Source organism: Barbatula barbatula (assembly GCF_947034865.1).
Source record: "Barbatula barbatula genome assembly, chromosome: 17".
Classification (NCBI taxonomy): domain Eukaryota; kingdom Metazoa; phylum Chordata; class Actinopteri; order Cypriniformes; family Nemacheilidae; genus Barbatula; species Barbatula barbatula.
In genome coordinates, this window is record NC_136780.1 from 3,085,032 (window position 1) to 3,100,773 (window position 15,742).

Sequence of the window (15,742 nt, forward strand, 5' to 3'; positions counted from 1 at the left end):
TGACTGACTATAAATAGGTGTATTGTCACGACTTGTAAAAGGATGAAAAGATTTTATTTTTACATTTTGGGAAGTAAAGGAAAGTGGTGCTAGTCTTTGCCAAACTCTCCTCCTGCTGTGTTGTGGTTGTGGGTCATTGCCAGGGCATTGCTGTGGGGTTGCTGAGGCGTTCAGCGTGGTTTATAGTGCGTTGCTATGCAGTCGCTACAGTGTTCTGGGTGGTTGCTTACTGGGCTCAGTCAATAGAGCCCAACACCAATTTAATGTGATATTTTGGTCCCTAGATATGGTCCCAGGCACCTTCTTTCTGTTGGTCTAGCTTCCAATGGAAGTCATTCACTTAAAAGTGTAGTTCACCCAAAAGTAAAAATGATGTCATCCTTTATTCACCCTCATGTCATAAAAAATCTATATATGACTTCTGTGGAACACAGGATATGTTGGGAAATGTTTTGGTGGGTTTGTGTCCATACAGTGAAAGTCGATGTTGATGCCGTTTTCTTTTTAATATTAACAAATCCATACAGTTTGAGATATTGTATCTGTCATACGTGTCCAAAGATACAGTACACTTTAATCTAATGATTTTATCACCAATAGGTGTCCTTTGGTCTTACATATTGCACAACTTTGTCAATCATTTGATCAGGAAACATCATACGACGTTACACAGTCTTTCAGAATCATTGTTTCCTTAAGAGCTCTTTGACTAGAATTTGATTCTCTGAAGCATTTGACAGGCGTGTTGAAGGACGTTTATCTTGTAGTCATGAGGGGTTTCGCTTGAAAAGAAGTCCGAAGACTTTGAAGATGTTAACAATGTCGTGAAGTCTATCCGCTGAGACGTTTGTTTGGGTTGTGCAATGGTCTCCCTGAATACTGAATCATCGTCCGCGAGCCAATTTTATTTCTCAAAAGTTGTTATTCAGTCGTATCTAAGATGCATTGAAGTATGAACAATTGCTCAATTACGATCAAATAATAAAATAAATTAAAGAATTGACTTGAAACGTTAGATTGCAGACTTCTAATGTGAGATCACCGGGATATTTTTCTCTGGAGGAAAATGAAGACTTCAGTCTGAACTAGTCTATGAGAAACTCTTGAGATGTTTTGGAGATCTCATTTGTGTTTGTTCTTTTATCAGTTTTGCAGACTCCGATTGTTCCCATATTGTGCTGTTCTTCCTTTAAGCATCTCCTGTGAAATCACCGCCCCTGCTTCAGATGTCTCACATTAGTCTGTGGTGTAGCATTTACCACATGTTATGCATAGAGTGTTGGTCTGGCCGTCCCTGCGCCTGACAGTGTATCACCACCACTCAAAGATAATCAATTGAAATCATCTGAGCAGAGGAGTTCAGTCTCCAGCAGAGAGTTCTGTCCGGTCGTATGGCTCCGTAGGTCGTAGTTTTGGTACACGTGGATTAAATGCGCTGCCAATATGCAAAGAGGGCCGTAATTGCGAGCGGTAAGTGTGGAAATGTTCAGCACGTTGGCGGTTATCTGCTGGTCGCGCTCAGCAACTTGCGTCATTGTCAGAATGGTCTGATGGGACTTTGTTGGATGAGTCATTCCTTGTGTTTGTGTGTGTGGATACACAGAGAGTGAAGAAATGTTCCTCCTACAACCTTTAATATTGAAACGGCACAGATTTTTGTAATGGAAAGCGTTTTGTGTTTAGTTGCATTGTGTTTATTTTAGTTTACATTGCCTGAATGCAGATTTGTAGTGCGGTTGTTTTTCTAAAACTGTCATTTTTCTGTAATTCAGGATTTTGCGTATGACGACCCCAAGCTGGAGTTCAATGTTGATGCGCCCAACGGACTGGTGATGGAGGGCTACTTGTTCAAAAGGGCCAGCAACGCCTTTAAAACATGGAACAGGTTGGTAGAAGGTTAAAATCATTACATGTTTACATATGACTGTTTAAGTGTGTTTGGAGTGGCGTCCGTTCTGACCTCCTTCCAATAAATTTCTATCTTTTCTCAGACGGTGGTTCTCCATCCAAAACAGCCAGCTGGTTTATCAGAAGAAACTAAAGGCAAGTTCAAATTACTGTAGCATGAAGCACATTTTCACATGACGTGTTAGGTTAGCTAACCTGTCCTTAAATGAATGGTTAACTGAAAAGAGAATTTAGTTGAAATTGGGATTTATACATCACCTAAAAGCTGAATAAGATTTGATTTATGCTTTGTAAGGATATGACAATATTTGGCGATATATAACTTTTTTTTTAGTTGGTATGAAAAAACAGGTTTGTTTTAACGCTTTCTATTGGCTTACCGCTGTGATGACGTTGTGGAGAAAAGATGAACCCATTTTTGCTCGTGATTTTGCTGCATCCACTCACAAAAAGAAAGTTTTGATTTACTTACGTTTGGAAATTTACAACATATCTTCATGGAACATGATCTTTACTTAATATCCTATTCATGGCATAAAAGAAAAATCAATCATTTTGACCCATACAATGTGGTTGGCCATTGCTACAAATATAGCTCTGAAACACAAAAGATATTTTAATACTTCATCCCAAGCTGCTCTTTTATCAAACAATGAAGGTGGATGGGAACTGGAACAAAAAGCTAAATAAAAGTACTCTGTGACTTTTCTATTTTGAAACGATTTTAAGGTGCACTGTCTCTTTAAGGATCCAGCACCATTAAAGCCAAGAGTCAATCTAGTGTGAATGCGACAGCGTTGTGTCAATGCCATTTGATCAGCAGATCTCTTGAGAAGATAACAGCTCAGAATCAATAATGAGAAATCTTTACCTCTCATCTCACCTCTCTATTGTCTGCAGTAGCTCTAGTTGAGCTCAGCGGCATCTCTCCAAGAGACTTTTTAAGGAGATCAAGCACAATCTTCAACAAATCAATATAAACACAATCATGGCCCCTTTTCACGGGACGTTCTTGCGAAGCAACGTCAGGACGTTTTCTTAAATTACTGCGACAACAGTGCTGTAGCCGGTGAAATACGTTTTCAGTTCAGTCAGTGTTTTATTATGCTTATTGACATCCGTTCCGCAGGATTCACTGACCGTTGTCGTGGAAGACCTGAGACTGTGTTCCGTCAAACCATGCGAGGACATCGAGAGGAGGTTTTGTTTTGAAGTGGTGTCGCCCACCAAGTGAGTCCAAACCAATGAAAGTCAACGTTGAGTGTATCAATGCACCCTACTTGATTTTGGTCTTTAAAAATCGTCATTGTTTGTGTCGTAGGAGCTGTATGCTACAGGCCGAGTCGGAGAAACTTCGACAGGCCTGGATCCAGGCGGTCCAGGCCAGCATCGCCTCGGCCTACAGAGAGAGTCCGGACAATTTTTATATTGAGGTATGTACGTGCTAAATGTCCATAACCTAACAAGTGCGCAATACTTAGTTGGACATAAAATAGTAGCAAAATCATTTTATACACTTTGCCAATTTATACCCTCGTCGTCAGGAAGTCAGTCGAGAATGTTTGATTGTGTGTTTCTGTAGCGTCTGGACCGGACCGCTTCTCCCTCCATCAGCAGTATAGATTCAGCGAATGAGGCGAGAGAGCGCAGTGGGCGGGGCGAGAGCATTCTGCAGCGTATCCTCTGTCTGCCTGGAAACCAACAGTGCTGTGACTGCGGTCAGGCCGACCCCCGCTGGGCCAGCATCAATCTGGGCGTCCTGCTCTGCATCGAGTGCTCTGGGATTCACAGGTAAGACTTGATGGGAGCCGTTGTGGAATTCCTTCATTTTGTATCAAATGTAAAACCTGCTCACCGGGATCAAATGTACATAACATGGTTTTGAAAAAAGATTCTTCACATTCATTAAAAAGTCATTAATAAAATTAATACAAATTTTAAGTTTTCGTATAAATAAACAAGTAATTGTTGTAGTATGTAAGGTCAAACGCTTGAATGGAGAATTTGATCTTTTTTTGTTTTTAAACAGCAACAACTTAAAATAAAGAGTATTTTGTCATCATTCACACAACTGTCAGCATTAGTCACCATTCACTTTAATTATTTATATATCAAATATGAATCAACCCAATTCAATATAGCTCAGAAGTGACTTAGAATATAGTGACCCAAGACCCCAACAATGTGATGTCAATCTATCTTGTAATTGTATTGTAAATGTGTCTACTTCAGAAAACGTGAAGTTTGGTTCATCTACTAGTTAACAAACACACAAAAACCTAATTACGGTTTTTCATTGTCATCTGTGGCTTTCGTAGGAGTTTGGGAGTGCACTGCTCAAAGGTCCGTTCTCTCACCCTGGACTCATGGGAACCAGAATTACTAAAGGTCTGCTAAAATACAGTTTTTTGTAACAACCTTCTTCACTCTAACTTGAACAAAAACATGGCAGTACATTCAAACAAACCCTTGAGAATCTTCTCTGTTCTTCTGTATTGAATGCAGCTCATGTGTGAACTAGGAAACAGCATCATCAATCACATCTACGAAGGCAGCTGTGAAGAGCAGGGCCTGAAGAAACCAGCACCCAGCAGCTCCAGGTGAGTGATGGAGATGCGCCTTCACTGACGCTTTGCTTCTCAGTGTTCGGTTTTTAATAACTGTTTTAATTCTGATGTGCAGGCAAGAAAAAGAGGCCTGGATCAAGGCGAAGTACGTGGAGAAGAAGTTCTTAAAGAAAATGATGACTGGTGAAGTTTTGGTTCACGGTGTGAGGAAATCAGAGCGCAGATGGAACTCCAGGAAATGCCGGAGACACAACAGCGCCACCACGTTTCCTAAAAGCCAGAGGAAATACAGAGCAGAAGCAGGCAATGCTTCTCCTGCCACACTCGCCTCAGGTAGGGTGTCGTGGACGCATTTTATTAGACGCCTCTAATAACTAATATGGTAGCAGGGTTACATCATGATTTATTTTGGGGTTTATGGTTTTACCATTGCATTCTTCAAGACATCATCTAGTGTCATGTTGGGGTTGTCTACCAGTCTGGGAAACAGCTTCTTGATCTTATATGAAATTTGTTTTAGTAATATTTGTATTCATATTTATTCATTTTGTAATAGATCATACTATACTATACTATACTATACTATACTATACTATACTATACTAAATACATAAATGTATTTTTCTGTACCTTCATATTTTAAATATAAAGTAAAGAAAATCATTATATTTTTATGATTAATATGATTCGTTTTTGTCTACTTTATATCCGATTTTGGATTCGCTTTTTTTATATTTGTAGTTTTATGTTCATTTTAGTTTGTTTTAGCAATTTTGTTTTTATTTATTTAGTTTTAATATTGCTTTATAGGGTTACCTTTTATTTCAGTTCTAGTTGTAACTTATTAATATTAATATTCATTTTTAATAAATGCTAATATTCGTAGTTTTAGATCGAGTATTGGATAATCTTTTATTTATTTGTTTTTCATGTTAGTTTTATTTTTTGTTTGAGCAATGTTGTGCTTTTGTAATTGTACTATTTATGTTTTGTGTGATAGGAAGTAAATTTTTCTTTCAGATCGGATATAGACTTACATTTTATTTGATTTTAATGAACAGAAATGTTTTAGCATCAAGTCCTTGACTTATTATACCATCACTGTGCCACGTTTTTTTGTAAGAAAAATAAGAGGATATAAAAGTACCGTACATGTTACATAATGTGTTACATAATGAACTTCCTGCAGCCGCTGCTCTGGAGAGGAAGTTCCGGCGAGAATCTCTCTTCTGCCCGGATGAGCTGGACTCACTCTTCTCATATTTTGACACGGGTTCAGGACCTCGCAGTAAGTTCTTTTTCTTCAGTGCTTTCACGAAGCACGACAAAATATTGTTCAACCCTGTTGTCAGGAACGAAGCTGATTTCACACACTTCAATCTGAACCCAAATGCCAGACCAGTATAAAGGCCAAAAGAAAATAGAGTTATAGTGTTGTATAACAGTGAGTTGTTTTTAAATGATTCATCGGTGCCGGTGGAGTGTACGCGCCACCGCTCTTGAGTGTAATACGCCCGTGTCGGGCATGTGTTGGTCCTGCAGGTCTGAGCAGTGACAGTGGGTTGGGTGGCAGTACCGACGGCAGCACTGACGTGTTGGTGTTTGAGTCTGTGGTGGACAGCGTCACAGAAGAGGGTGAGTGACCGCTGACTGTGAGTCTCGTATCTCACACTGCATAATCAGCTCAATAGGGTTCAGTTTCTATATTCACTAATACATGCATTTAGCAGAAAGTTTTATTCAAAGCATGAATATGCTGATTTAAATGTTGTTTTTAGAGTGTGAGGTTTCTGAAGACTCGAGTAATGAAGTTGAAGTGGAAGCGTCGGATCTGGCGTCGGATCTGGAGGACTCCAGAGATCTGGGTCCCGGAGCGCTGCTTTACAAGGCCTGTCAGGCTCGGAATCTGCCGGTCATGGCTGAAGCACTGGCACACGGGGCTGACGTCAACTCTGTGAACAAGGAGGACGAAGGGAAAAGCCCGCTCATACAGGCCGTGATTGGAGTGAGTCGATCACTAAAATGTTTTTACATGCATCGCATGTGGACATATTGCAGCCTCTGGTCTTGAAACCTTAAGGTTGTTGGGGTGATACATCATTTCTAATAATTGTATAAACCTCGGCTTTCTGTGTTCAGGGATCGTTGATAGCCTGCGAGTTCCTGCTTCAAAATAGCGCAGACGTCAACCAAAGAGATGTAAGAGGGAGGGGCCCGCTGCATCACGCTACATATTTAGGTCATACAGGGTGAGTGCACGCCGAGATGCATATCATAACACGAATCTCACTACAACACAAGGTTAACCGAAAATGTTTCTGGATCTGTTTTGCAGTCAAGTGTGTTTGTTCCTAAAACGAGGAGCGACCCAGAATGATGGTGATGAGGATGGGCAGGACCCTCTGAGCATAGCCGTGCAAGCCGCTAACGCTGATATAGTTACGCTGTAAGTTATCGAATGCGGCTTGTTTATTTTTAAACAATATGTTTTATATATTCCAAGAGGAAGATTTCTCGCAATATCTGATGGAGTTCTCAGTTGTGTTTCAGTTAAGAATCAACTTTGTTGTTGATTCTCCAAAACTGCTTGACAATGGTTGAAATACACAAAGAGTATGGAGGTGTCAAATGAATGTAGAGGTAAAATAACCTGGATGTGGGAAAGTTTGATAAGAAATGTTTGAGTTCATTTTGAGATCTTCCATCATATTTAATTTTGATTGCCGACTAGACAAATCTGAGCTCAGTTTGAGACATTGTTGAGATCTCTCCTAAAACTTGAATAGAGACACAATAAATATCTGAGATGCAGTAGACTTTAGCAAAAGTTTCAAGTTGCCCTCCATTTAATCTCATTGAGAAATAATGGGTGTATTGAATCCAACTTGATCTCATCATTCTCTCTCTCTCTCGGTTTCTCTCGACAGGTTGCGTCTGGCACGGATGAACGAGGAGATGCGGGAGTCGGAGGGTCCGTTCGGTCAGCCAGGTCAATATTCTAGCAGCAGTCCAACAGAACAGCAGTATAAGAAATGCATACAAGAGTTTATCTGTCTCAACATAGCCGAGAACTAGAGAGCCCAGCTGAACACATTGCCATCTCTCCCACCAATGTTATTTTCTGAGACCTGCCGTGTGTTCGTGTTCTGTAGGGACGGTCAGTCTGTGATTCTGAAAGTGATGACCTTGCTGGAAAAAACTGAGAAATCAACTTCTGATGATAACTTGGTTTGAGACTGGTGGTGGATCAGATAGTTTGGCTGAGGTCATCCAGCTTGGATAAACTGGTTAGGGGTGGCAGACAACTTTGGCTTAGCTGGTGGGCAATCGTTGATGTGCTAGACCACCTTAAGCTGGTATAAGCTGTTTTTTCCAGCAGCTGCATCTCCTTCATGGTCTCATCCAACTAGTTTTATTTAGAAATAGATAGACATCACAATACGCTGCAGATTGACATGATTGACATCTAGCTAGCAACGGTGCTGTCCATTTCAAAATACACTGTGGTGATATCAGAGTTGAAGAGTTAGATTTTAAAGCTTTAAGGACAATAACTTTTTAAGGCATACATGCCGGTCATGTCCCTAATAATGCATTTCATGCACGTCGCATGTCATGTGATCCGAAAAATGGTAATATGACCGTTTTTAGAGTTCTGATCCAAACCACGTTTTGATACCTCATCGAAACATACCTGCTTAAAAGCAAAAGCTCCTTACAGAGAGTGTGATGTGAAACGTTTTTGTGCACTTTTACTCTATTTACCCACAGAGTACTCGTGGTCATGTACAGTATGTTAGGCAGCCGTGTCTACATCTATCTTAGCAGTGTTCAAGTGGCATTATTTGTACATTTTGTTCATGGTTTTAAACAGGGAATGGGCTATCAAACTATTTTGGGAAAAGTGGACTCGTAAAACTGTGATTATTATATGTACATATGTATACTGTGTTTTAGTATAAAGGAACTAACAATCTACTAACAGAAAATGTGATCGGCTCTCCTACAGTGAATGCCACTGTTATGCACTTTTTATTCAATGTTGGTTTAATTCGCTTTTTTGGACGATGCTATAGAAAACCGCTCAAACAAGACTTTTAAGCTTTTGCGAGAACCACCCAGAGCAAGTGCAATGATGTGATGTGCTTTTTATATTATGATTTGTCAAATCAGATTGTATTTTTCTAAGTGCATGTACTTTATGAATATTAACTTTTAACTGAACCCCAAACGCCCCGAGAAAAGAGTCATTGTTTGATATTGAGGGAAACAACAACCCACAGACCAGAAAAAAAGATGATTATTGGAATATTAAAAACAACTGTTTTTAAATGCCTTGTGGTTTCTGATTTAGGATTAGTGTATACCGCCTGTAATTTAAGTTTTTATTGTTATTTCTAGTACAGTTATTGCTGTTGCTCTGGTCTGTGTGTGTAAACATGACTTCTCATACTGTGTTCTCAAGGTCATACTATGCCAAAACGTCTGCTTTATAATGCATTGAATGCTATAATAGCATGATGTCATATATTTTAACCCTGGAGGAATCAGTGATCATGTCGGACTCATTAATGTATATTTATGAGATGTGTTCTCATTGAATAGCTCCCATGTGTATGCGATGCTCAACTTGCTGTCCAGTCCTTTCACTATTGACCGTTTACTACCGCCACCGTAATTCAAAATTTCAGCCAAGACTACAGACATCTTTGTGTATAATAACACTTTTCCCGGAGCAATCATATAAACAGCATTTATTAAGAAAAGGTTTATGCCTCGAACATGTTGGATTGCTAGTGTGTTGTCCGTCTCTCCGGCCAATGAAATCGCAGCACTTTCTGTAATATGTCTGTATATTTTACATGATCGTTCATTTTGCGAAGTGATAAAAATTGTATGAAAAACACAAAAGCATTGTGCTTGAACAAATTAGAATGCACCGATTTGTTGTAAAATACCCTGAGATTGTGCTTGTGGCTGTAGCATAAAATCTTCTACTGCTTGCTTTTAAAATTCTGTTTGACTTTCTGTAATTTTCATTTCTCTACCATTCTGAGATTTTTTTAAATGCCTCTCAATATCGTATACGTCTGAACGTTCTTCTGTAATCCACTGCAACCTTTTTTTTTGCTCTGCCTGTTATCTGTTGTTTTCTTTTACAGAAACAGATTTTGACAATAAATGAAAAATGTGACAACTACTAACTACTTGTGCTTGCATTTCCTACTGTTCTCTCGCTGTCTGTCTAGTGCCCTTCTGAATGTTATATAACACTATATTCACTATTTTATCTCTGCATTAACTCAACTTAATCCCGAACTCTCAAATTCATCACTGGAAGTTTCCCATAGTTGCCTTCTCAGTTTCTTTGCTATATGTATTTCTTATAGGTTTCTTAATATGAATTATTGTGGGATTCTTTCAGTACTACATTTTAATTTTTATATATTTATATGGCTATTTTATTTTTATTAAGAAGGTATGACAACCTTCTTTATTAATCGCAACCACAGAAAAAAATCACCCAATACTTAACCTTTTACCAAAACAAGTTTAAAGAACTCACAAAGTCTACTGGGCGACCAAGTTTTGTTTGCATTTAACCCAGAATCTTTCTTCTTGTGGAGACTCGGTATGAGCACTTCAGACATAGAAAGTTTTCTCATTGTAAATCTAGCATGAGAAATTCACACGGTCTGGAAAGGGGTTCGAACCCTCTCTTTTTTTCTCTTCATAGTTTCAGCCGTTGCCATGGTCACATAGACGGTACAAAGACCCTTTATGGTCCAACTATTTTGAGAGGAGACTAGAGGAGGTGCTGCTTTGGTTCATTGTGATGATGTGGGGGGTTGAGCTGTTCAATTCTTGTGCCTTTTAAATGTAAAGCAAGTGGCACTTTACACAAATTATGCACGCTTTGGTGTCTTATTATTATTTTTAATTAGAGAAACAAAATGGCCCAATGTTTGTGAAGTAATTCTTTAATATTATTCAAAAGGTTTAATGTATATATTTTTCATTTTAGGAATTTATTTTAATGTTTAATATTATAATATTAAATGAATATAATTCTTATAAATGACATTATGTAAATAATTATATTAACATGGAGGTTTAGCACCTTTATTTGTAAAAAAATAAAAAAAACATTTTGCATGCTATTTGTGTCGAATGTATTATTTTCTTATGGTGCAAAACAATATCTTGTTTTGTTTAATAACAATAAGAATAAATATTTGGATAAAAGCGTCTGCCAAATGTATAAATGTAAATAACAAAAGCTCATTACAGCTGAATCCTGTATAGGCATATAAATGTAATGTTGTGTAACTGTGTTTCATGGCTTTACAGGTGACACCACGTACCTGGATATTTTCCGTGAGTTTTCTCATATGGCCTCTCACAATCCTGAGAAGCTGAAACGGAGGAGCGTTCACTTCCGTCATTCCTTCAGGTATAGCTGTGTGTCAAGTGTATACATTTCATGTACTTTTATATTAATGCCATTGTCATTAATACACTTATTTTCTTCTCCATAATTTAGAGTTTGACTGAACAACTTTAAGCAAGCTGGAGCATAAACGGGACAGAAATGTTGTGTTAAGGATGGTTTTGTTTTGAATGTACTGTATGTAATGATTTTAATGACGTCTTATGGGGTAAGCGGGACTTACCCCCCAGTTTTATGAATTCTCCTTTTTTTGTTTAGCCAAAATAAGTAACAAGCACTTATGAAACATTAAACAGGCTCATTTGAAAACGTATATGATTTACAGTATGGTTACAGGACATGAATGTTATTCCATTTTACATTTCATCTAATACTATTACAAACAATATTATTACGTCTTTTATTACAAAAACATATCCAGCTTTGATTATTTTAATAGGAAAGGGTTTCCAAAGTTCTTTTAGGGGGAGGATTCCATCATCGTCTAATATCGAACCTACTTTTCTATATTGACTATGCTGGTATAGTCTATAGCCTATTTACCTTGTTCTTATAATCTGTACAAAAACATATCATTGCACATTCAAATGCAAATAATGTACATTGTCTTTTTAGGTGCAAATTGATAATATATCTTAAAATAATGGTATTTTGTAACTATGCAAAATGTGTTGAACTGGACTGTTCATCAATAAAATATCTTCTGTATAAAACAATCTGTACTTTGTTCCGATAAAGTATTATTTACTAATGATAACATTTCTACATCATAGACTATATTGACTTCTACACATTTTTCCATAATTTAAGTTATGGACACCAATGGTTTAGTTTTGGATTACCACATATACATTTTCTATCACAAAAAGCAATTTGATGTATTTTTAAAGTAAAACGCATAAGCTGTTAAAAACAATGTGCTCAAATTTTGTTTTAAAAAAATCATAATTTATTTACATTTAAATTGTTCAAATTACTAACATTTAACTGGTAAACCCTGCCCCTACACTTTATTATAACTTTATAAAAATGCCATTAACAAGCATCTCTCAGACTTTTTTATATACTGTATTGATTTAACACAAAAATGGATTATAAAAATAAACATTCGCTATATAAACACACAGTTTTATATATCGCTGGATATAATAAGAAAATAAAACACGGCAGAAGATAACATGAACTTCAAAGTTATTTTTTGTCGATGTCTTATTATTGTATTTACCTTTATTTTGAAAAACCTCCGAAAGCTTTTCTGGAGCTTTTATTTTCTCTTACGTCATAACTTCCTGGTGTAGTGGCGGCCATATTGATATGGGGGATAGATGACAATTTCACCTTAGCCAAAGAGCTTAAATTTTGTTATTTTTGAAAGTTTTTCGAGGTCGCATTCGATATAAAATATAAGGATATCGGTATACCGCAACAACTGGACCCTTGTCGATCCCGTGGAGGGCGTTGAAAGAGGTGAGAGCGACCCGTTAAAATGCCCGTTCAGTGTATCTAAATGTGTTTATCTAGACAACTTCAGTCATCCTGGACTCGTTTCAAGCGGTCTATTCGTACATAAGGATCGACATTATTATGCACAGGGATGTTGTTAAAGTAAACCGCTCACTTGATATTAGAACACAAGCTTAAGCCTCTACGTCTGCTCGTATTGTTTTTATTTAATGTTATTCGGATTCCCTGTTGTTGTCTGATTCGACTGCGGTCTCGTGTGTATCAGTTACAGACCATTGAGATCTTTAACCAAATGCCACCGTGAACAATCTGTCTGTTTTAATAAGCACAACACAGTTCTGTCTATTTTGTTGGTACGTGTGTTGTTTTTGCTACACACATAACGTTACAAGAGTGTAATATACAGTCAATTTGTTAACCTAGATATCAAGCGTTCTGCTCTACTGTATGCTTGTATCAATGTCCTCAAATATAGTTTCTATTGAACATTGAGGAAACGTTTTTGTGTTGCATAATATGATTGACATGTGATTTCACAGATGAGCAACAATTTAAACAAGAGGGCCCCAACAACAGCGACACAGAGGTTAAAACAGGACTATCTGCGCATCAAGAAAGATCCGGTCCCGTACATCTGCGCAGAACCTCTCCCATCCAATATTTTGGAATGGCAAGTTCGATTTTATATGCAACACCTGTTGGGATACCATTACTCCTCCACTTAAAGAGATCTCCTAAAATTGAATTCCTATAATCATTTGGTCACTTTCACATTGATCTTTACCATAAAATAATTCCTCATTTGGTTTCCGTTTCAGGCATTATCTAGTACGTGGTCCTGAGAAAACCCCATATGAAGGTGATTTTTTTCCCTGTTTCACTTTTACTTCATTTGATTTCCTTATTGATGTGCAGGAGCGTCATTCTTTCTCGTCTGTCATTTTTGCAGGTGGGTTTTATCATGGCAAACTCCTTTTTCCACGAGAATTCCCCTTCAAACCTCCGAGCATATACATGATCACACCCAATGGAAGATTTAAATGTAACACAAGGTAATTTACAGGGTATTTAAACAGAGCGAGTCAGAAGAACGATGAAAAACATTGTTGACTGACGCGATGATTTACTTTCTCTTTCAGGTTATGTCTTTCCATCACAGATTTTCACCCGGACACGTGGAACCCAGCATGGTCTGTCTCCACCATCTTAACCGGGCTCCTGAGCTTCATGGTTGAGAAGGGCCCCACCCTTGGCAGTATTGAAACCTCTGACTTCACAGTGAGTGAAGAAGAAAAACATATTTACGTTAAAATCTTACGTTTTGACTTGATTTATAGTGAAAGTAGCTGCATATCAGACCGCGAGCAGATTTGGGTTTCATTACTTCATTGATTTGTGTTTTAGTACAAACAATATTGTGCATTGAATCTTTTTTTTTCACAGAAAAGACAGCTAGCGTCTCAGAGCCTTGCGTTTAACATCAAAGACAAAGTGTTTTGCGAACTGTTTCCAGATGTTGTTGAAGTAAGTGTTGCGCAACTCGCATAGAGTGTTCGCTCTGTAAAACTGCTTTAAACAAAATCGAATGCACCAACAACACCATTGAAACAATGCAAATATGGTTTTCAACAGGAAATCAAACAGAAGCAGCGCATGCAGGAAGAGCTCAGATCTCGTTCTCAAGCTCTGCCTCTCCCCGACGTTGTGCCCGATGGCGAAGCCCACCATGCGCAAAATGGCCATCTGCCCCTGAACGGGCATCTGGCCCCGGGAGCGGTCCACCCACCCGACCTACAGCAGGTCAATCGTAACCATGGACTCCTGGGTGGAGCGCTCGCCAACTTGTTCGTCATCGTGGGCTTCGCCGCCTTCGCCTACACGGTCAAATACGTTCTGCGGAGCATCGCGCAGGAATGAAACGCCCGATGAGGAAATTCAGCGGGAGGGAAGTGAGGCTGAAACTGTTCTTACGACCAAAATAGGTAGCGCAAAATCAGGTTTTCTCACAACCAAATAAAATGAAGAAATCCCATAATGAAATTGAGCGCTTTGTGATTTCCTCTTAAAGGGAGAAGACCACACCTTGTGTAACAGTCAGTCAAAGTCACGTCACCTGATGGCTTTATTGATATGTAAGGAAATTCAAACACATTTTTTACTGTACCCTGTTCCTTAAAAAGCCAATCCCGCGTGACCACAAATTAAATCCGACATGCATTTTAAGCTTTGTCAGGATGAGTCAGCATTTGTTATTTTTTCATATTTCTCATTGGTATGTAAGATTTTAAAATCTGCGCGTAGGACTCCAAGCAAGTTTTGTGTGGAAGAATAAAAGCAAAAAATGTAGTCCAATCATTCCTAAAACAAAAAATACATTTCGGATGTGTGCCACAACATTTATTGCTGCGGCCTATAACCCGGACTCTTTCATTTAATGGCGCAACTGCAAACATGCTTATGAAGATTTGTTCTTAAACACATTTGTGCTCGCTTGCACTACGGCAACCATAACTACAAGTTAGGACAGGATAGAAATTGCCTGAAATGTATTATTTTTTTTGTCTGATGCAGCGCTCCAAGTGTACATTAACTTTTTGTCGGAAGATGTCTGTCAGCCAGAAGAAAAGCATATAGACTCATTTTAATATGCCATGTTACACTATAATTTATGTTTTTTGTGCAATATGTAGGATTGTCGGCACTATTCGGCTTTCATGATACACAGCACTTCTCGTTATTTTCAAGGGTTGTGATTTATGCAATAATTCTCTATTGAAATAAATTTTCTTCTTATAGGCAGGAGAATATGCATTTGAGCTCATTCAGTTCTCACTGTTCCTGTTGTACTGTAAAAAGTTGTGTTTCTTAGGAAAATGTGAGTTACTTCCTCCAAAATCACTTAATTGCACAAATAAGAATAAGTCAAAGTCTAGTTTGCTGAGATCTACATGCACTGCAGAACATCTCTTTCTGGATGGCACAGACGTGTCACCATTCAATCAGATTCGAGAGTAAATGAATGCTCTAGTATGTTCTGGTCTTTTTGATGAGTTCGCACATGTCAAAAATACTAGAAGTAATGCTTTTTCCAGCATCTTCATGGACACTGTTGATCGCTATCCTTTCCCTTAGAGGAGCGTGTAATCTGAGATAGTCATGTTGTGTTTACATTTTGAATAAATAATATTCTGTTTAAGAAAGCAGTCATTCCTTTCATTCAGCTTTCTTCATTACAGTCTCAAACTAACAGAAAGCCAAACACGTACAGTGCAAACTCAACTGACTGTGAATCATCTTCAGTGTTGGGTGTAATGGGTTATTAAGTAACTATTTGCTGTAAATGACTTTTTCC

At 38.2% G+C, this 15,742-nt stretch overlaps 2 protein-coding genes across 3 annotated transcripts in view; both read left to right on the forward strand.

The window, feature by feature from the left end:
• Positions 1-11,658, forward strand: part of acap3a (ArfGAP with coiled-coil, ankyrin repeat and PH domains 3a) — a 45,911-nt gene extending 34,253 nt beyond the window's left edge. Inside the window, exons 11-26 of the mRNA XM_079477982.1 lie at positions 1,773-1,885; positions 1,992-2,043; positions 3,038-3,138; positions 3,230-3,341; positions 3,491-3,699; positions 4,227-4,296; positions 4,414-4,508; positions 4,591-4,808; positions 5,665-5,763; positions 6,018-6,110; positions 6,254-6,480; positions 6,615-6,724; positions 6,811-6,921; positions 7,403-7,464; positions 10,827-10,929; positions 11,020-11,658. Of these exons, the coding sequence (XP_079334108.1) occupies positions 1,773-1,885; positions 1,992-2,043; positions 3,038-3,138; positions 3,230-3,341; positions 3,491-3,699; positions 4,227-4,296; positions 4,414-4,508; positions 4,591-4,808; positions 5,665-5,763; positions 6,018-6,110; positions 6,254-6,480; positions 6,615-6,724; positions 6,811-6,921; positions 7,403-7,464; positions 10,827-10,929; positions 11,020-11,026 (1,782 nt within the window). The 3' untranslated portion in view covers positions 11,027-11,658. The remainder of the gene's footprint in view (positions 1-1,772; positions 1,886-1,991; positions 2,044-3,037; positions 3,139-3,229; positions 3,342-3,490; positions 3,700-4,226; positions 4,297-4,413; positions 4,509-4,590; positions 4,809-5,664; positions 5,764-6,017; positions 6,111-6,253; positions 6,481-6,614; positions 6,725-6,810; positions 6,922-7,402; positions 7,465-10,826; positions 10,930-11,019) is intronic.
• Positions 11,659-12,207: 549 nt separating this feature from the next.
• ube2j2 (ubiquitin-conjugating enzyme E2, J2) lies at positions 12,208-15,590 on the forward strand. 2 transcript variants are annotated; one of them, XR_013787829.1, is made up of 8 exons: positions 12,208-12,393; positions 12,930-13,060; positions 13,209-13,249; positions 13,340-13,442; positions 13,530-13,668; positions 13,834-13,914; positions 14,023-14,372; positions 14,459-15,584. XR_013787829.1 is itself a non-coding variant. In XM_079477660.1 (7 exons), the coding sequence occupies exons 2-7, from the start codon at positions 12,930-12,932 to the stop codon at positions 14,305-14,307; spliced, it is 780 nt and encodes a 259-aa protein (XP_079333786.1). In that variant the 5' UTR covers positions 12,208-12,393; the 3' UTR covers positions 14,308-15,590. The 2 variants fall into 2 exon arrangements, 1 of the variants encoding a protein (XP_079333786.1); XM_079477660.1 differs by having other exon boundaries at positions 14,023-15,590.
• Positions 15,591-15,742: the final 152 nt, after the last annotated feature.

Coding starts and splice junctions, on each gene's coding strand:
- ube2j2 (XM_079477660.1), top strand. CDS start 12,930: ATGAGCAACAATTTAAACAAGAGGGCCCCAACAACAGCGACACAGAGG. Junction 13,061..13,208: donor CCATCCAATATTTTGGAATG/GCAAGTTCGATT, acceptor TTTCCGTTTCAG/GCATTATCTAGTACGTGGTC. Junction 13,669..13,833: donor TTGAAACCTCTGACTTCACA/GTGAGTGAAGAA, acceptor TTTTTTTCACAG/AAAAGACAGCTAGCGTCTCA.